The sequence below is a fragment of the Camelina sativa genome, chromosome 11, assembly GCF_030686135.1.
Source record: "Camelina sativa cultivar CO46 ecotype springtype chromosome 11, ASM3068613v1".
NCBI classification, from domain to species: domain Eukaryota; kingdom Viridiplantae; phylum Streptophyta; class Magnoliopsida; order Brassicales; family Brassicaceae; genus Camelina; species Camelina sativa.
This window is the reverse complement of record NC_141890.1, coordinates 17,168,987-17,189,583: the sequence shown is the minus strand read 5'-3', so window position 1 is coordinate 17,189,583 and position 20,597 is coordinate 17,168,987. Positions and strand designations below refer to the sequence as shown.

The 20,597-nt window shown below is 35.6% G+C and overlaps 2 protein-coding genes, 1 long non-coding RNA gene and 2 pseudogenes across 3 annotated transcripts; 1 reads left to right on the top strand and 4 right to left on the bottom strand.

The window, feature by feature from the left end:
* Window positions 1-23: 23 nt before the first annotated feature.
* Window positions 24-5,023, bottom strand: LOC104728068 (putative serine carboxypeptidase-like 30; annotated as a pseudogene).
* Window positions 2,262-2,853, bottom strand: LOC147934140 (uncharacterized). The gene is made up of 2 exons (XR_015571677.1): window positions 2,687-2,853; window positions 2,262-2,587 (listed from the first exon to the last, which is right to left on the bottom strand). It is a non-coding gene; the product is annotated as an uncharacterized LOC147934140 (long non-coding RNA).
* An 8,310-nt stretch (window positions 5,024-13,333) lies between the features above and the next one.
* LOC104723647 (extradiol ring-cleavage dioxygenase) lies at window positions 13,334-14,773 on the bottom strand. The gene is made up of 3 exons (XM_010442040.2): window positions 14,348-14,773; window positions 13,832-14,211; window positions 13,334-13,752 (listed from the first exon to the last, which is right to left on the bottom strand). Exons 1-3 carry the CDS (start codon window positions 14,582-14,584, stop codon window positions 13,560-13,562), a joined length of 810 nt encoding a protein of 269 aa, XP_010440342.1. The 5' UTR covers window positions 14,585-14,773; the 3' UTR covers window positions 13,334-13,559.
* Window positions 14,774-15,071: 298 nt separating this feature from the next.
* On the bottom strand, window positions 15,072-19,158 carry LOC104723648 (protein FAR-RED IMPAIRED RESPONSE 1). The gene is made up of 8 exons (XM_010442041.3): window positions 18,870-19,158; window positions 16,359-18,590; window positions 16,217-16,270; window positions 16,020-16,088; window positions 15,863-15,925; window positions 15,701-15,769; window positions 15,573-15,620; window positions 15,072-15,477 (listed from the first exon to the last, which is right to left on the bottom strand). Exons 2-8 carry the CDS (start codon window positions 18,474-18,476, stop codon window positions 15,424-15,426), a joined length of 2,475 nt encoding a protein of 824 aa, XP_010440343.2. The 5' UTR covers window positions 18,477-18,590; window positions 18,870-19,158; the 3' UTR covers window positions 15,072-15,423.
* Window positions 19,159-19,692: 534 nt separating this feature from the next.
* Window positions 19,693-20,577, top strand: LOC147934139 (uncharacterized; annotated as a pseudogene).
* Window positions 20,578-20,597: the final 20 nt, after the last annotated feature.

Sequence of the window (20,597 nt, the reverse complement as noted above, 5' to 3'; positions counted from 1 at the left end):
ATCTTCTCGCTTACAATCTTTATCTATGCATATGCCATATAGACAAGTTCACATTACAAAACCCATAATCTTCCAAACCTTTTGAAACCTTAAAAGACTCCATATATGAGTACCAAATCATCTTTTTAATCCTTGATGTTCGACTCTGCCCGTGAGGACTGCAGAGGAACCCCTTTGATAAAGGCCGAGAAAAAGGCGAGGGAGCTGCTTGGTTTGAAGCTAGGCACTGTATGTCCAGCTCCTCTAAACGTTGCAAATGTTAGACCCTCGTATTCTTGAACCCACCCACTTACCTGTATTGTTTATTGTAATACAAGAATCATCAAGAATCTAAGATTACCGGTTAATTAGATGATCTATCATATGTGATCATATATTGACCTGTTTCTCATGGTACCATGGCCTCCAAGGTGTCTTGATGGGTAAGCCTAGTGTGTTTAAGCTATACCGAGTTCCTAGTACTGGAACACATCCGTCTGTGTCACCACTGAGAGCCATCACAGAAAGGAAACCAAGCCAACGGTTTAGCCAGTGGGATGGCCGGCGTTATGTATTGTAGAATAGAACGTATAGTGGTCACTTGCTTAAGAAGCAACACATTTTTATTTTATTTTTCTACAATACATATAAGCTTCACTGTCCATAAGTTTTTTTATTCTTCTTGATTCTTTTTTTGTTTTTTTTTGGCATAAACCCATAGTTTTTTTTATTTAATGAAAACGAGCTGAAAATAATGACTTGAAATCTTGAATAAATAGTACACGATGTGCATCTAACTATACCATTAAATATTGCATCTAATTAGAAACCATTAAATATTCAATCTTGATAGTACTGGTTTTGTTTTGCAATTTACCTGTAAACCCATATCTTCAATCCTCCCGCGATGAGTTTCTCGTATATAGGCAATACTGAGGTCACTAAATAAGTCCAGTCATGAAAGATCTACATACTGTAATCTCAGAATACCAAGAACTATTCAGACAAGTTCTATCATATATCATACCCCAAAAAAAAAAATCGGAAAGAAAATATAAAACACATACTTGCAAATGTTCCAGTTCTTGAGATTAACTCCGTCACTTGCGTGAAGAGCTTTCTGAACGTCTGCTTTGTTGTAATATATTTTCACGTAATCGTCTAAACACGGGTCGTATCCACCCAAGCGCCTTCGCGGCATCTAAAGCATGCATGCAAACAACAGCAATTTGTTAAGTTCCAAAGACACTTGATATAGCTTTTTTAATACCTCTATATTTTATAAAGAGTCTCATTTTACTACTTTCAACACAGTTAAGAAATTTTTGATAGTTATATCCTTTCTGTAAATACACTAAACTAGTTTCCCTTCAATTAACTTGAAAAATTAGGGATAAAATTGATATTTTATTAAAAAATCTGCATTGAAAAAAAGATGGTCGTTAGTGTTATACTGTTATGAAACAAAAATAATTTTTGAAGCAACACTCTTTGTGAAACAGAGAATAATTTTAAGGATCATATATATACACTTTTTGTTTTCTTTTTAAATTAAATGTTGTTTTAACATTTTTTTCTGGTATTAAAGATAAGAGTAGTTTGGAAATGTAAATTTTGGCCTAAAATATAAAAGAAAACGTATTTTGTTGATGTGATAACTTTAAAATATTATACACATACCCTCTTAGATTTAATTTGATAATTTGTTTCGAATTGAGCTGATGCCAAGTAAAACGATTGCGCAGAAGCTCCTTCACAAGCGGGGGTATAGATGCTATAGACATCGATCTCGTTGTACTGCTTGTCAACTTCTGCCATGGCTTCATTGCACTCAACATTGCTCCAAACATCGTCGCTGCTGAAATTGCACAACTTGTTTATGTTTCTATGACTCTCGTCCGATATGACTGCGTGGCTCCATGCATAATCCACCCAGCCTCTCCAATCATCTGGATTTGATATATCAGGATTCCCCAACTGGCACTACAAAAAATATGTTGTTTTAAATCATTTTTTTTCTTTATTTGCATCAGATTTAAATGATGTAAATATAATTTGTATCACTTTAAAAAATGATTTACTATTTGTTGATGCAAATAATTTACATCAATTTATTTCAAACTGATGTTATATTAAATCAGTTATAACAAATGATTTTAAATTATTGTGTCAGTTTTTATAAATGAAATCTTGTTTTAATAATAATAACAGATTCATTTATTTAAAATATATTCGAAATTATTTTAATATGAAAAAAATTGTCTTTGATATCTATTAAAATCTTTTCGAATCTGTACTAATATCTTTTATTAAAATTGTTATTTACAAAATAAATAAATAAACATAAATACAATGCATCTAATTTAATATAGATTCAACAAAAAGAAAAAAAAACTGATATGAACTGATCAGATCATAAATTCAACGTTGAATTACAAACAGAAAAAAAAAGACTGATATGAACTCAGATCATAAATTGATAACTGAGTTTTTTTTTCTTCTTGCTGAAATGTCATATGTATCCTGTTATATGAAACACATATTGCTTTTGTTCCCTCCCTTTCTTTTCCATTGTCTTCATGATATTGTTGTTTCATCTTGAAATTTTCTGAATACATAAACAAAAATAACAGAGGAACAATTAGAATTCTATATTTGATCATAAAAAAAAGTTGATATAAAATAGGGAGAAGAAAATAAATTTTACCTTTAAATGTTTTAGATGTGATGATTATATGCTGAAGATGTGTTGTAAATGCATAATTTGATTTACCAGTGGTTGTCTTGTTGACATTCAAAGAAGAACTTCTACAAAAGTTTTTGATTTAATCACTCTCAATTTTATTTTTCTTATATAGATGGAGAACAGGTTACAATATCTAAACAGATCTGTTTTCTTTTCTTTTTATAATTATTATTTATGGAAAATATTTGTGATAATATTAATTTTTAAACATTTTTGATAATATTGATTAATTGTGATAATATTGATTAATTGTGATAATATTGTTTTTTAAACATTTGTGATAATATTGATTTTTAAACATTTACGATTTTTTTAATAATTATTAATTATGGAAATATTTGTGAAATAATGATTAATTATTTGAAAATAAAATATTTTTGCAGGTTTGTTAGGTGGAAAACGTATTTATTATATTTTCATAAATAAAATAAAATAAACATAATTTATTTTTTATAAATATTATTTTCGTATCTTTAAAATAATTAATAATAGAAATTTATAAAACTTTTTTTTGGGAAATAGTAATATATGTTTGATTCTGATTTTTTGTGGAAAAATAAATTGATCCTTGGAGAATAAAAGAGATTAATATTGAATATTTTGAGTTTTGACACATGTAAATTAATATTGACTTGCATCAGTTATATGCAACTGATATAATAAAATTCTGGAATACATACATTTATTTAATTTAAATAGAATGTGTGTGAATTAACATCATTTTATTATTGATATCAGTTTTGTATCATTTATTTAATTGATATAAAATTTGTATCATTATATTAAGTGATGTAAATTATATTTTCTGTTAAATATTTTTGAATTGATGCAAATTCAAATAAAATTATATCACTTTAATTTATTATTCGATTACGACATCAATAATAATAATTGATGCTAAACACATAATCATGCATCATTTATTAATAAATCATTTACTTTTGTGATATCATTTACTTTTGTGATACTGTTTAAGTGATGCAATCAACCATTTTATTTGTAGTGTGAATAGCAAAAAGAAGAAATAAATGGGACGTCGGATTAGATTTACATATATGATTTGAATTTAAGATCTCGCCATGCAAATTGTATAGTTTATTTACACTTAGCAAGTATTTGAGATATTCAAACTTACCAAAAACCCCTTGAGATTGATGTGAAGCGACAAATCATTGTTCTTTTTATTGTTATCGTACACGACCTCTGCTAAAATGGGGTACGTATATTCCTATATAATACACGTTGGCCAACAAAAAATTATAAAACCGAATCTTAGAGTTAGAGGTATATATTTGTTAAAATTTAAAATAAGATGATTTTTTTTATTTTAACCTGCGTAACTTTCTCCTGCGATTTAGAAGTCATTTCCTTTGTGCTCTGGAAATCTCTTGAACCAGTTGCAAAGAAAGGTGTATGCATCTTTTTCTGATGACAGAAAAAGAATAAAACATACAATTATGTTTACTAATATTATGTACAAAATCCCCTAGCTAGCTAGTTTAAGGACAAAAACTATATATATGTTTGTCCTAAAAAAAAGAGTATATATATAGTATGAATAATAGACCTATTTGTAAAGTGATCATCAAGATTTAGATAATCGCTAGTTGTGTTTGAATACGAAAACCCAATGCCAACGGGAGATTCTAAAAACAGCATGTTGACCTCTGCATAAGCAAACCAACCCTTTTCATTAATTATTATAGAATTATATGATGATGATGATGATGATGGTAGCAAAATTGTATAATAAAACAAGATTACCTTTATTCCATGCGTATATATTAAATTTAAGTCCCTTTTCTTTGGTGTCCGCTAGAAACGGACCAATTTCTTGTGTTGCTCCATATCCCACAGAAGAGCACCCTGGACCAATAACAAAAGTCCAAATGTTCTCGCCCATCAGACAACATTAGAAAAATACCAACTTAACCATGCATGGAACCGCTTTATCAGTCTACTTTTCACATGTTATCATTACAAAATAAATGTTACAATATTTGTAGTTATATCGGGTTTACCTCCATTAAGCCAGAGAACTAAAGGTTTCTCTTTAGGGAGATCCATGGCCTAAAAGAACCAATAAAACAAAGCTCTTCCGTTGGATATATCGACAGGAACATAACCAGCGTAATGTCTGAAAGTCACATCAGGCTGTCCGGGCAAATCTGTCACGAGATCTGCCTCTTTTGCCAAGAAATTTATATGATGTTGTCTCGCACACGAAACCACTTCGACTGGTATTAAAAGAACTGTAAACCACAATAGATTAGGCATGCTCTTGGTATGATAATCCATTTGAGAAGTTTTGGTTGTGAAGAAGATCCAAGATTAGATATGTCTATTTATAAGCTAAGAAAGCTCTAAGATTATATGTCTATTATATAAGCTACGCTCATGAAATTTTCGTGTGCTTTTCAATTTTTCTTCATTAAAATTTTCATGTAAAGACTAGTCTTGTGTGGTAACTAGTGGCTTTAGTCTGTTGAGGTGGTCGCATGATTCCATCTTTTTTCTTCACCAGTTCCATCTCTTTAAAATAAAACCTAAGGATAGGGGATAAAATCGTATATTGATTAGTGGACGTAGCACTTTCTCTTTGATGGGGTTTAACTACGTCATGGTCAAAAGTAACAAAAGATTAAATAAACGTTATATATAACCTAAGAAAATAGGGAGATAAATCATTCTAACAGTAGGGAAATTAAAAAGGTAATTCTCACAAATAGTAAAAAAATAAATTTTGTTTTCAAATTTAGCACATTATATATAAATTCCAAAAATAGCACAATATTTTGACATTAAAATTTCAGAATTAAAATCTAAATTTAAATATTAAATCATACTATATCAAAATTATACCCTAAATATATAACAGACAATTCAAAAAGGAAATTTTCACAAAAAGAAAATCATCAAAAAAAATAAAAGAGTAATTCCCAGAAATTGTGTTAAAAACTTTCAAAATGTTCCATATGTTATTGCTCTACATTCAAGTTCAAGTGCAGATACAAAAGAAAAATAAGAAAATGTTACAAATATTGTGTCTTATATCAGTTCCACTACATTCTATACAAACAACTATTGGTTTGTATATAGGTTTATTGGTTAGCCTTGGTTTAGTTGGTTTAGATTATACTTGTATATAACACATAACTTGTATAGTTTTCATTTAATCAATTGAATGAGATAAGATTTTCCAACAAACTTTCTTCGATCAAACTCATTCTCTCTCTTCTCCAACATGGTATCAGAGCCTTCAACGCTTCGATCTGCTCCGATTTCATCCTGATTTTTTGTTTTCGAGCTCTCTATCTCCATCCTTGACCTCGCTTTAAGCTTCGCTGTTCTTGCTTTTAGCTTCAATGGTGATTGTACCTCGTGCGAATCGGAAACCAAATCGTTCGAAGGTCCAATCAAGTCCCGCTGCTCGAAGATCGACGCGATCTACCTCCGATGTCAACATCTCTGCTCTGATTTCTGCTCCAGCTACCGAATCTTAGGTTGTTGGAGCTTCACGAGATGTTGTTCTTCCGCTGATCGCTGATCCTTCTCGTTTTCTGTTCTATATGCACAACGCTGACCACCCAGGTTTGAACATCATTTCTCTTCGTTTAGATGAAACGAACTATGATGACTGGAGCTATGCTATGCGTATTTCACTGGATGCTAAGAATAAGATTAAGTTTATTGATGGAAGTTTACCTAGGCCTTTGGTGACTGATGCAAACTTTGATCTCTGGTCCAGATGCAACAGTATGGTGAAATCCTGGTTATTAAATGTTGTTTCTCCTCAGATCTACCGTAGTATCTTGCGTTTAAGAGATGCTACGAATATATGGCGTGATCTTTACGGTCACTTTCACTTGACCAATCTCCCACGTACATATAATCTCACTCAGGAGATTCAAGACCTGCGTCAAGGTTCCATGTCTCTTTCTGAGTACTATACTCGTCTGAAGACACTTTGGGATCAGCTTGATGGTACGGATGAACCAGATGATCCTTGCATTTTTGGTAAAGGAGCTCGGCTTCACCTGAAAGCAGAGAGAGCAAAGACTGTTAAATTCTTGGCTGGTCTCAATGAATCTTATGCTATTGTCCGTAGACAGATAATTGCAAAGAAGGTTTTGCCTACTCTGGTTGAAGTTTACAACATTTTGGATCAGGACGACAGTCAGAAAGGATTCCCACCTATTGCTCCTTCTTCAGCTTTTCAACTTTCTCAGAATGTTGTTCCTTCTTCTCCATTTTCTCCTGTTTCTCCTACTGTCATGTATGTGCAAAATGGACCGCACAAAGGTCGTCCTATTTGCTCATTCTGCAACCGAGTTGGACACATTGCTGAGCGATGTTACAGGAAGCATGGATTTCCACCTGGTTTCACACCTAAAGGTAAATCTGGTGACAAATCTTTGAAACCACCTGCTGTTGCTGCACAAGTCTCTTTTTCTCCTACACCTGATAAGTCTCCAGTCAACATTGATGGTTTGATTGGTAATCTCTCGAAGGATCAGTTGCAGAACATCATTGCTTTATTTAGCTCTCAGTTGTCTAATGCACCGACTGCTACAACTCCGACTGAAGCGAGTACTTCACAAACACCTCAATCTCCACTTGATCACCCGGGTATCACATTCTCTCCTTCCACATACTCTTTTATTGGTATTCTAGCAGCCTCGAAACATATGCTATCTACTGACATATGGGTGATTGACTCTGGTGCAACTCACCATGTGTCACATGACAAAAACAGTTTTGTTTCCTTGGATACCTCTGTGGTTAGTTTTGTGAATTCGCCTACTGGTCAGTGTATGAAAATCAGTGGAGTTGGAAAGGTTCAATTGACCGAGGATCTCCTTCTACAAAATGTTCTTTTTATCCCCGAATTCCGTTTGAGCCTTATTAGTATCAGTTCCTTAACTGATGACATTGGCTCTCGTGTGACCTTTGATACTTCTTGTTGCGAAATACAAGATCCTATCAAGGGGGTGATGATTGGTAAAGGTCACAGGATTGGAAAACTCTATGTGCTTGATACGGCATCTTCATCAGTTTCGCTAAATGCAATGGTGGATGTTGGAACATGGAACATGAGGCTTGGTCATCCTTCTTATTCAAAACTGGATGTTATTTCTGAAGCTTTAGGAACTACTACACATAAGAATAAGAAGCCTGCTTATTGTCATGTTTGTCACTTGGCTAAGCAGAGGAAACTTTCTTTTCCTTCTGAAAACAATATTTGTAATACGGTTTTTGAGCTGTTGCACATAGACATTTGGGGACCATTTTCAGTAGAAACAATTGAAGGGTATAAGTATTTTTTGACAATTGTTGATGATCACTCCAGAGCTACTTGGATTTACTTACTCAAGAACAAAAGTGATGTTCTCTCAGTATTTCCTGCTTTCATCAATCAAGTTGAAAAACAATACAACACTGCAGTTAAATCAGTCATATCAGATAATGCTCCAGAGTTGCAGTTCCTTCAATTTTATCAATCAAAAGGGATTGTTTCATATCACTTATGTCCTGAGACACCTGAACAGAATTCAGTTGTGGAGCGTAAGCACCAACATATTTTAAACGTTGCAAGAGCTTTATGTTTTCAGTCACAAGTGCCTCTCTCTTACTGGGGAGGTTGTGTTCTCACCGCTGTCTTCTTGATAAACCGGACTCCTTCTCCATTACTCTCCGACAAGACTCCATATGAGATCCTTACGACCAAGCCACCAGATTATTCTCGCATTAGAACCTTCGGTTGCTTATGCTATGTCTCGACTTCTCCAAAGCAACAACATAAATTTCAAGCAAGATCGAGAGCATGTATTTTTCTGGGATATCCGACTGGTTTTAAAGGTTACAAGGTGATGGATTTGGTGAGTAATGTTGTTTATGTATCACGACATGTTGAGTTTCATGAACAAATCTTTCCACTGGCAGATCCCCCACAACAGTCTCCTCCTGCCGACAACGTCACACCGATGGATTCTTTGTCTCCAGGTAACACCATATCTCTTCCTCTTCCTTCCTCACCATCATCACAAATTTCTCCATCAACACAAATTTCTCACAAAGTAAGGAAACCTCCTGCTCATTTAAATGATTATCATTGTTACTCTCTGAACAATGATATCACTCATCCCATTTCCTATTTTCTCTATTATTCGAACCTCTCACCATCATATATGTTATATATCAATAACATTACTAAAATTCATATTCCTCATTCATAGAATGAGGCAAAGAACTCCAAAGAATGGTGTGATGCAGCGCATAAGGAGATTGGAGCTATGGAACATACACACACTTGGGATATCACTACCCTCCCTCCTGGCAAGAAAGTCATTGGCTCCAAGTGGGTATTCACCTTGAAGTTCAATGCCGACGGGACTCTTGAAAGATACAAGGGACGTTTGGTAGCAAAAGGGTACACTCAAAAAGAGGGTCTGGATTATAATGAGACATTTTCTCCAGTTGCAAAAATGGTCACTGTGAAGATGTTACTCAAGATATCCGCTTCAAAGAAATGGTTTCTCCACCAACTTGATATATCAAATGCTTTCTTAAATGGTGATTTGGAAGAAGATATATATATATATATATATATATGCGGCTACCGGAGGGCTATGAAGAGATTATGGGAGTTACTTTGCCTAAGAATGCAGTTTATCGCCTGAAGAAGTCCATTTACGGTTTAAAACAAGCTTCCCGTCAATGGTTTCTCAAATTTTCAGACTCTCTTCTGCAATTGGGAATCACAAAGTGTCATAGTGATCACACACTTTTTGTTCAAAGCCGTGGGAATGATTTTCTTGCTGTTTTGGTTTACATTGATGATATAGTCATTGCCAGCACTTCAGAATCGAGTGCTAATGCCTTAACAGCTGCTTTAAAACAGAGTTTTAAGCTTCGTGAGCTTGGTCCTCTTAAATATTTTCTGGGCTTGGAGATTGCTCGCAATACTTCTGGAATCTCGATCTGTCAGCGTAAGTATGCTCTTGAACTTCTTACAACTTCTGGTATGTTGGCTTGCAAGGCTGCAAATACTCCTATGGTCCCAAATTTGCAGTTATCCAATACTTCTGGTGATTTATTAGAGGATAAGGAGATGTATCGCAGTCTCGTTGGCAGATTGATGTATTTAACGATCACTCGTCCTGACATTACATTTGTTGTGAATAAGTTGTGCCAGTTCTCCTCTGCTCCTCGCACCTCTCATCTCACAGCGGTTTATCAGGTCTTACAATACATCAAAGGAACTATTGGACAAGGTATTTTCTACTCTGCAGACCCGGACCTTACTCTCAAAGGCTTTGTTGATTTGGATTATGCTTCTTGTCCCGACAGTAGACGTTCCACTACTGGTTTTCCTATCTTCTTGGGGTCCTCTCTTATATCATGGCGATCCAAGAAGCAACAGAGTATCTCTCGTTCCTCTGCTGAAGCAGAGTATCTTGCTCTTGCTCTTGCTCTTGCTCTTGCTTCCTGCGAAATGATGTGGTTGATTACGTTGCTGTCTGATTTGAGAATTGGTCTTCCTTCCACTCCAGTTCTTTTCTCTGATAGCACTGCTGCTATCTACATTGCCACCAACCCCGTTTTCCATGAACAAACCAAACATATCGAGGTTGATTGTCACACGGTTCGAGAGAAGCTGGATAAAGGTCTCATCAAGATGCTTCATGTTCGAACAGAAGATCAGGTGGCAGACATCTTAACTAAACCATTGTTTCTTCCTCAATTTGAACATTTGAAATCCAAGATGAGTCTTCAAAATATATTCGTCTCATCTTGAGGGGGACTATTGGTTTGTATATAGGTTTATTGGTTAGCCCTGGTTTAGTTGGTTTAGATTATACTTGTATATAACACATAACTTTTATAGTTTTCATTTAATCAATTGAATGAGATAAGATTTTCAAACAAACTTTCTCCGATCAAACTCATTCTCTCTCTTCTCCAACAACAACTAGTTTGGTAATAAACCGAAACAAAGAAAAGCTAATCAAAAATCAAAAATCAAAATCATAATCTACCTCATTTTTCCAACTCTCTCACCTTGTCTACCTCTTTCGTGGTGTGGTGCAACCGATATTTCTTCCTCTATTTATCATATGATTTCGGCTAGAATATCCGCCAATTTTTTTACGCCTAGAGTGTATAGAAAACTTAAAAACTTCAAAATTCACCTACTAGTCTTGCAATTTTTTGCTAGATTGAGAAACAAGTTTTTCTCCAATCTTTCCAATATCCGCTTGATAGTGTCTAGCAACTCCTTCGAACGACTTATTACCAATTCTCTCTCCAAAATTTTCTTTATATCAATCCATAATATGTATCATGCATTCAACTCTAGAAATTTATTTGTTAGAGTCACTAAACAGTTTTTTCGAACCATTAATCTCAATGTTATGGTATATTCTTTGTTATCAAGATATGTGTAAATAAACCTATGGACCTCAGAAAACATAATTCATTGTTGAGGTGAGGGACACCTAGACTAGATGCTTTAATGCATATATGCTTGTAATTCGTTAGAATCAACGTCTTAGAGTTAATTAAAACTGTACCAAACTCGATTATGTCCTCCTCTCTTAGATATTTCGGAGTGATAAAAACACCATTTTTTCTCAAATTCAGTCATCTACCACACAAAAAAACAAAACACATTTGTTTAATAATTAAAATGGTAATTTATATATACTAAAAAAAATGCACTTCAAAATTTCTCATTTAGTTACACATCCATCATATCTATTAGAAATTCAAATCATAACATATGCAATAAAAATTCAATATTTTAAAAAATAAAATAAAATAACGATGTAGAACCACTTGAAATGAACGTATGCAAATATGCTATAAATCTTTTAGAAATGATCGAAAGCAAAGACATTTGAATTATAAAATTTATATGTTTAGACTTTAGACTGTGAATTATAGTGTTGACAAAAAAAAAAACTGAATTATTGTGTTTTGGGGGTGATTTAATTCTCTTGTACCCCTATTCCAAGAATTCTTTTCTACACATCCACTTTAATTCTACATACCCCTCTTCTTTAATAAATGACGAAACTACCCCTTTAACAATTTTCAAATAAAAATCAAACATCCTAGTTATATCAGTTGTACCCGTTGTACCCGTTGCACCCTAGTTGTACCTAGTTGTACCCCGCATAGTGGGATTCGAATCCTGGACGTGCGCATGTGTGCATGGAACTCGCAACCACTGAGCTGCTGAGTTTTTCGTTGAACACTTACTGGTTTAATTATATTTAACCTTTAAAAACCTTCATTAAGGGTAATATTGTCTTTTTACCATTGAAGGGTTTTTGAAAAATTGTTTTGATGAAAAAGGGGATATGAGACTGTAGTCCGTTTTGGGGACCATCGGACCTAATTTCTCCTTTTCTCGATCAGGCTTAGAATTCAACCCGAGTAGTGGTGTAAGAACTTTAGCACAACAAATATACCACTATACATGGTTTAATAATTAAGTGATTTTTACCACGTTTATCAAAACTAAAATGGATTTTCAATTAATGTGGGCACTTTTATCCACTCAATAAATCGTAAACTATGCATACGTCCTACTCTTGGCTATTTGCTTAGTTCACTTGATAGCTAGCTGTACGTCTCGGGCTCTCGGCAATACTTTGAAAGCATGTTTTGAAGATGTGAGAACACATATATAAAACAAAAGAAAAGTGGTTATTGGGATATGAGTATATGACATGGTCTCAAACTTTGTTTGGTGAGTGAGAGGGAAGTCATAAAATGTACTCCAAAATAAAGAGATAAGCCATATAGTGTAAGTGTAAAATGTGACATTAAGTGTGAAATGATCAGATGTAATGATCAAGTGTTAAGTTAAAGACTCAATGCTATTTTATCTCTTGAGTTTTTTTGTTTCCTTTCTCCCATTCGATCTTCATATTTCCTCTTTACATCTTTGTCTTTGATCTTCTATTTTTTTGTTTTTTTTTTGGGTCAATTTTTTTGATCTTCTATTAAATAAAATGATATAATTTCTTTATATTTATTAAGAGAGATACTTTTTCGCATATTTGAAAAATGAACAAAAATTATATGAATCAAGTCGTTGTAAGAATAAGAAACCATATAAATTTCCAATTATATTTAGGTTTGTTTCACAGTTGGATAATAATCTAATACTAATCCATCTTCTTTTGTGACAAAAAAAAAAATCCATCTTCTTTTTGTCTTTTAGTTGGTTTCACATTGGATCTACTTTTAACTTTTTTTGTTTTTTTTAACAACCTCGATCTACTTTAACTTAGATCTATTTTTCTGTCTTTAAGTTGGTTTCACATTGGATATATTTTTCTATTGATTAGTGTTTGTCACCTGTTGAATACTAGGATGAGTCATATTCACTAAGCAAACCCCTTTTTAATACTAGGATGACTCATGAATTCCTAGGATGTATGACAACTTGACAAGTACGTGTTGTTAAACATTACATAAATGATATGAAAGTAGTGGCTACGGGCTATATTAACCACTAATAATACGATTGTGAGAAACTTGCTCAGAATAAGTACCAACACATAGACATAGTGACTAGTCAGCACTCAGCATATATAACAGCAGAAACACTCTTGAGATTTTAAGGTTCAGATGTTGAACAGAGAAAAGTGTTACAAATACAAAGAACACAATTTATTCAAATTCACATGGCATATTCATATATAATAGTACAGACTCAGAGGATCTGTATTTTTGTCTACAAGACAGGATTAGGATTATTAGATGAACACACAAAATGCTTAATCAAAGACAAATGAAGGAGATGAAGCTTGAAAATGTTTCAAAGAGGAGAAGTGAAGCTATAGGAAGAATAAGACAAGGTACCAAGTTGCCAACTTGTATGGATTTGCTCTGCTTTTGCATCTTCACCTGCTGCACCCATCGCAACATGTAACGGATACAAATGCTCGGGCCACGGGTGCGCCATTTTCGCATTCGGAGCTTTCACTTCCCACTCATTCACATCACCATATCTGAAAAAACACATACACAATCAATGATTTGTTTTCATAAACTTAATCAGCAAAAAAAAAGGTTTAAACTTTCTCTAACCTTCCTTGAAGGAGAGAATCTCTAAGCCAAATATCAAACTCCAAAGCCCAAGGAACCGATGCGCCATGAGTGATACTATTGTCAAGCTTCCTCAAGTTATGAGTAGCACTTCCAGAGCCAATGATAAGCACACCTTCATCTTTCAACGAAGCTAATGCTTTACCCATGTTATAATGATAACTCCCATTTTGGTTTGATTGAACAGAGAGTTGAACAATAGGTATATCAGCTTCTGGATACATCAACATAAGAGGAACCCAAGCTCCATGATCAAGCCCTCTCTTTGTATCTTCATCAACACGTTTCATTCCACCTTCTTTCATCAACAACTCTTTAACCCTTTTCCCTAATTCAATCGCTCCTGGGGCTTCATATTTCAACTACAGAAAACATTCAAAAAACAGTCCCAATAGATTTATAAAAATCAAAACTTTATGCATCATTCAACGATCTAAGAACCCTAATTGTGAATCTGTTGATTGACCAAAGCAAAGTTAGGGTTTTTTTTTTGGTTACCTTGTACATGGGATCAGGGAAGCCAGAGAAATCGTGGATCGTTGAATTACGAAGAACAGTGTTGACGGTTGGGTATTTGGTGTCCCAATGAGCAGAGATGACTAAGATCGATTTAGGTTTTTGAGGAAGAACTTTGTGAGTCCATGATTTGAAGAATTGTCTCGCTTCCAAGGTATCGTCTATGCTTAAAGTTGGAGATCCATGAGACAAGAAGAAGGTTTGATTCACTTTCTCCATTGGGAATTATTGTATCTCTCTCAAAGTCTCAACCTTTGATTTATGTTTTCTCTTTAATTTGCAAATGTTTTGTTTCACCAACTCTGGTAAATTTCTGATCTTTTTCTCAATTAATTATCTTTTTCACCAACTCTGGGTCACGTCACACCCACCAAAACCCCAACGACCGACCAGGGATGGAGTGTCTTTACGGGATTAGCAATAATAACAAAAAAAGAATAATAATAATCTCTCTCTTGGCTCCTTCGAGTTCGACTACTTTTTGAGTATTTCAAATCACAGAGGCGACTTTTGTGTATTTTTAGATAAAAAGTGTTACAGCCCACAGATGTGAATTTGTGTTTCTTCTATTTGTAACCATACAAGCATGTGAATTTGTTATCTCTTGTAATTTTAACTTGTGATTTGTTGTTATACAACAAATCTATCTAACTACTTTTCTCTAATTTTTGTAATTCAACTCTTGTTATGTTGCATTTGAAGATAATTTTGTTCAAGTTTAATCTTCTCTAGCTTGTCTTCTTTGACTACTTTTTTGAGTGTTTCCAAATTACAGAGACTTTGTGTATCTTCTAGATAAAGTGTTACAGCCTACAGATGTTTCATTCTATGTAATCACAAATTATTCAATCAGATACACAATAATTCACCCACATCCACACATCAAAAGCATCCAATTCCCATAATGTACAGAAAGAACCAATCTAAACGATTTCGTCTTGTCATAGCAACTCAGCTCCAAGAAAGAATCTGAGAGTTTTTTCGTTTTTTCTTCCTCATGTTTGAAACAGCTTCTTCCTGGGACAAACCTTCTCTCAAAAATATTCAGTAACGTGTTACTATAGCTGCCTTGATGAACTACCAGGCAATTGGGCAGATCTTAAATGCTCTTCCTGAAAGATAAAAAATCAACATGTGGTTAAAGTACAGATAATAATCCTCATTCAAAGTGAAGCAACTAGGAAGAATCTATTCAAGCAGCTGAGACCTGTAAATTGTAAGTGAAATTGGGTGGAGGCCTGAAATCCATTTGGCCCTGCGCCAGACAATAAAACGAAAAATAGTTACTAATAAGATCATGCTTCTATAATCAGTCTAGAGGATTCTATAATGTACCAGCCCAGGCATGGCTTGCTGATTCGCAAAGAAACTATCCTGCACCGGTGCTATGGAGTTCAGTTGTCCCTGAAGTCGCATAAACCATAACGTATCATATTACTAACTTATACTAGGCACATATTTTAGCGACTCAAGAATTCAAGTATATACTAAACCCACCAGGCCTTGGATGGTTCTTTGATTAACATAGTAGCCTTCGTGAGGTGGCTCCATTAAATTTAACTATATCCACAGTTAAAACAGGTTTGAGTATCAGGGTTGAAAAAGATGTCGAAACGCTTAGCCAGATTTGTAAAAATGAACTAACATAGCATACCAATCCTTGACCGTTTTGTTGAGGACCATAGTAACCATTCATGCCCATTCCCTCTGAACTTATACTTTCCTGCAGAAACGATTAAAATGATTAAACTATAAAGTAATATTCAAGACATCCTACTCTTCATCTCATATAAGAAAATGCACTGTAACAATGACCAAAATAATTGCAGAAATTCAAATTAAACCACAAACCATTGGTTGCAAGCTCTGTTGTGATTCAAGCATTTGGTCAGCTTCTTGTGGTCCCTGCATAAAATCAATTTGATGAGCTTAAGCCTTCGAAACTAAGAACATGCACGACTATCAAATATATTGGTTTGCAATAAAAGCCAACCTTTCTTTTCCTACAAACAGACTTCTTTTTTGTTGCTTTTACGCCCGACATTTCCTGATTTTCTTCTTCATGAGCACCATTATTAAGCTGACTACTAGACTCAGTGATGCTGTTTCTAGCATTATTCAGATCGACACAACTTTTCAGAGTCTCAACTAGCGTGCGCAATACAATGTTGTAGTTTTCTTCTGACACACAACCTTCCTCGCTTAATTCGATGGCTCGACTACACAAATCATTATAACGCTGAACTCTGGTCTGTATCTGATCTGCTCCTTCACCAGCCAATACTCCACTCTTAGCATCTTTTGTCCATCTTTTCAAAATATATCCAGGTGGGATGCTGGCGAAACCACACATCTGCAGAATCATCAAGGCATGCCGACAGAGATACCCTTTGTATTCAAACATACGGCAGAAACAGCAAAGTTCTAACTTAGATTTGCTCCACGTTACAAGAAATTCATCCTCTTTTTCACAGTCCTGAACTCTAAACGTAGCCATATTGTCATCTTCTTTTTCCTTTCTAGGATGGCAAGCAACAACCCCCAAGACCTCGACTTGAAATTTCTTAAATATCGTGTGGGTGTAGGTTGTTGCCATTTGCTTCTCCCAGGGCGAGGGAGACTTCAACGCAGGTTGCTTGTGGCAAGTATCAAAATCTGCAACAGATTCCTCTTCATACCTATTCTGCAGAATCGCACCATACTGCCTCAAGAACTCCTTCAGCGTGATTTTCTTATGGACGTACTTATCAAAAAAAGCGTTCACACTTTCTGAACGCTGAGACGTCGACATACCCGCCAGAAACACACCGCTCATAAAAGTGGGTGCCCACTTTTGGCGATGTTCATGCAACCATAGCAGCCATTCATCATTCTCAAGTCCAAATTGGCTGACCATTTTCCACCATCTCATATCAAACTCATCATCTGTCCAAGATCTAAAGATGCATTCGTTGAATTTCTGCAAGAAATTCTCGTGCCGCTTCATCACAAGGGAGAAATATTCAGGAATCTTTTCGATCACATGCCATAATGCAAAGCAATGACGAGTGTTTGGTAGGAGCTCTGAAACAGCGGCCATCAAGAATTTGTCTTGGTCAGTGAGTATAGCATTAGGAGCTCGACCACCCATTGCTCGAAGCCATGATTTTATCAGCCACACAAATGTCTCCTTTGACTCATCAGCAACCAATGCACAGCCAAGTAACATAGGTTGGGAGTGATGATTCACACCGATAAACAAAGCAAGTGGCAGTTTATCATTAAACTTGACATAAGTAGTGTCAAAGGATACAACATCATTGAAACTCAAGTAATCATCTCTACTCTTAGCATCAGCCCAAAAGAGATTTCTCAAACGTTGCTCCCCGTTTAGGTCTATTGCATAAAAGAATTTGGGGTTTTCTTTCTTAATACGCTTAAAGTACTCAAGCAGCACTTGTGAATCTCCTGCTTCCAAAGCCAGATACCTACCCTTATCAACCTGATTGTTGACATCACTCTGAAGAAGAGGCCCGATATTCTTATATCCCCCAGACTGCCTCGACATCTCAACATACATTTTCCTGGTCCGTTCACTAACTGCGTGCAAAATGTCGATATTATTCTTCTCAGCTAATTTGACATTCCTCTGAATCCGGAAATGATAAGCAAGGGCAGGTAAAAGCTCATGATTGTGATCCTTTATAAACTCATGAATGAACCATTTCCCATCGGGTCTTCTCTTCACATGCATACTCGCTTTGCAATCTGTTTTCTTGATACTCGACCTTCGACTACTACTACTACCCTCAGTCTCAGGAGTCACACCATATCTAGAACAAGCAAACTTGGCGTCAATGAACTCTTTAGTCTTCTTAGAGCGTCTGCTGTTTTTAATCGAAGTAGTAAAACCCATGGATTTGGCGTATTCTTGATAAAACAAATACGCTGCATCATTAGACTCAAAGTTTATACCATTTCTTGGCTCATGATCCTGAACATCACCACTAAAGCCAAGATCCCCTCCTGCTTTGAGATCATCAGCAATTCCTACATCTCTGCTACTATTCGAATCAACCATACATTCATCCCCTGCATGATCACTAACCAGATTCTCTTGCAAATCCATCATTCAAGTTAGCCACATTCGGATTCACTAACACACTCCAAAGCAACTAGCCCACCATTGGCTCCCATGAAACTTGAAACTAAAATCTTTCCACTACTAGACAATCTACATTAACCCCTGAAAAATTGGCACAACCAAACTTTCATAAGAACCATTGAACAGTTTTTATATTCCCTCAAACCAAAAAGACGAACTTTTCAAACATACTAATAATACTACAAAAGTTTCAATTTTGAGCCAAAACATTCACACAAATTGGTGAAAGAACTGAACTTTCAATAGTATAAGCATCAAAGATAGAGACTTTACTGTATCATAGAGAATTCAAACTAAGAAAGAACGAAATATTATGGAAATTTCAAGCCTTGAGGGATTGCTCAGGGCTTGGTGGCTTACTTCATATTTTTTAAGGCCACCCAGAGAGCGACAAAGGGAGAGGAGGCAAAATTGAGAAGTGAAAAGAGCAAAGAAGAGAAGAACACGAAAGGAGGCGAGTGAGGGAAGCGAAGCGAGTGAGGAACAAAGGAGCGTGAGAGAAGAGAAAATCTAGGGTTCGTTTATTTTTTTTTGGAATTTTTAGGGATCTTGAACATGTTTTTTTTTTTGGGGTTTCACTCGCCTTTACACGACGTTTGTTCTTGACGCGATTTCTTCTTACAGGCGCGTCTAGCGTTTAAGGCGCGTCGTCGTTTTAGGTTCTTTTCTATTCGATCACTCGTCTAAGCGTTGCGTTTCCATATTTCGACGCGGTCAAGAATCAACAACATATGTATGACGTTTATTTTACTTCTTTTTTTTATAACAGAAATACGAAATTTTGTTTTTCCAAAAAAGAAATATATAGGAGGTGAATGTTGTTTTTATGAGGTTGCTTAGAATAATTTGATTTGCATTACTATGTACTAGATTTTATCATGCGTTATAGTGCCGGATAATTTTTAATAATTATTAAAAAAAAGTAAATGGAATAATACTTTTTGTATTTGATAGATTGGCATAACACCTCTTGTTAATAAAAAAAATGAACGAATCTCTCTTTCGAGACATTCGCATCGCTTCATATTCTCTTCGCGTCCATTCTCTGTTATGAACGTTGATCGCCGGTTATCGTCAGTTTTTTCAAGAGATAATAACGGTAAAAACGGTTACAACTTCCATAACCATCTCTTACCCGAACCTATTTAAACCCTGCGTTGTTCTCTAGATCCGTCAGGTTGATCAGAGTGAAAATTACTCTTTTCCTTTGTTCATATTGATAATGGCGGATAAAATCCGGCGGCAACTGCAAGAAATTGCACTAGGAATTGACGATGACACGATCACCCTCCCTGTTGATTTGTGTGAAGAAGCGATCCAAGAGACTCGCTTCAGCTTGATTGTGAAGCCAGTCAACATTCGCAAGCAAAATCTCTGTGCAATGCTAGGTACATTACCACGATTGTGGGGCGTTCCTGATGAGGTATCAGGACGGATAATGGAGAACAAGAAGATTCAATTCTTGTTTCATTCAGAGGAATCCATGGCTGCAGTTCTCCGGTGAGGCCCATGGTCCTTTAATGATTGGATATGCGTGACTCAACGATGGAATCCAGAGATTGCTGATGATGAAGTTAAGTCCATCCCATTTTGGATCCAGATAAGAGGAATCCCTACTCATTTCCTCACCCTCCGAATGGTAACTTTCATTGGCGAAACTCTAGGCCAATTTATGGAGACTGATTTCGGTGGAGAGGCTGCTGTGATGGTGGACTACGTCCGGGTACGCCTCATGTGGATTATTGACACCCCTCTGAGGTTCCAGAGACAATTCCAGTTTGGGGATAGGACCTGTGTCCTGAAGTTTCGGTATGCGAAACTCCGAAACTTTTGCTCTATCTGTGGTCTAATGACCCATGATGCATCTGATTGTCCGAATGGGAACAACCCCCCACCACCACCACCGGAGGATGAAGATGATGATCCCGACTACAACCCTGATGGTCCTGCAGTTAACCCCGAAGAGCCACCAATTGCACCGGTTTGTCAGACTACACAGGACAAGAATGAAGATGGGAATCCGACTGCTCCTAAAAAGAGGAAACCAGAGGTATATGCTTCTACATAATACATTACTTGGCCTCTACT

Bases quoted from the DNA above. Each gene is read 5' to 3' on its own strand.
- LOC104723647 (XM_010442040.2), bottom strand. From the start codon at position 14,584: ATGGAGAAAGTGAATCAAACCTTCTTCTTGTCTCATGGATCTCCAACT. The intron at 14,212-14,347 runs GTAACCAAAAAA...TGTTTTCTGTAG, and splicing joins TCCCTGATCCCATGTACAAG to TTGAAATATGAAGCCCCAGG. The intron at 13,753-13,831 runs GTTAGAGAAAGT...GTGTTTTTTCAG, and splicing joins GATTCTCTCCTTCAAGGAAG to ATATGGTGATGTGAATGAGT.
- LOC104723648 (XM_010442041.3), bottom strand. From the start codon at position 18,476: ATGATGGATTTGCAAGAGAATCTGGTTAGTGATCATGCAGGGGATGAA. The intron at 16,089-16,216 runs GTTTGTGGTTTA...TCGTTTCTGCAG, and splicing joins AACAGAGCTTGCAACCAATG to GAAAGTATAAGTTCAGAGGG. The intron at 15,926-16,019 runs GTATGCTATGTT...CTGTGGATATAG, and splicing joins AACAAAACGGTCAAGGATTG to TTAAATTTAATGGAGCCACC.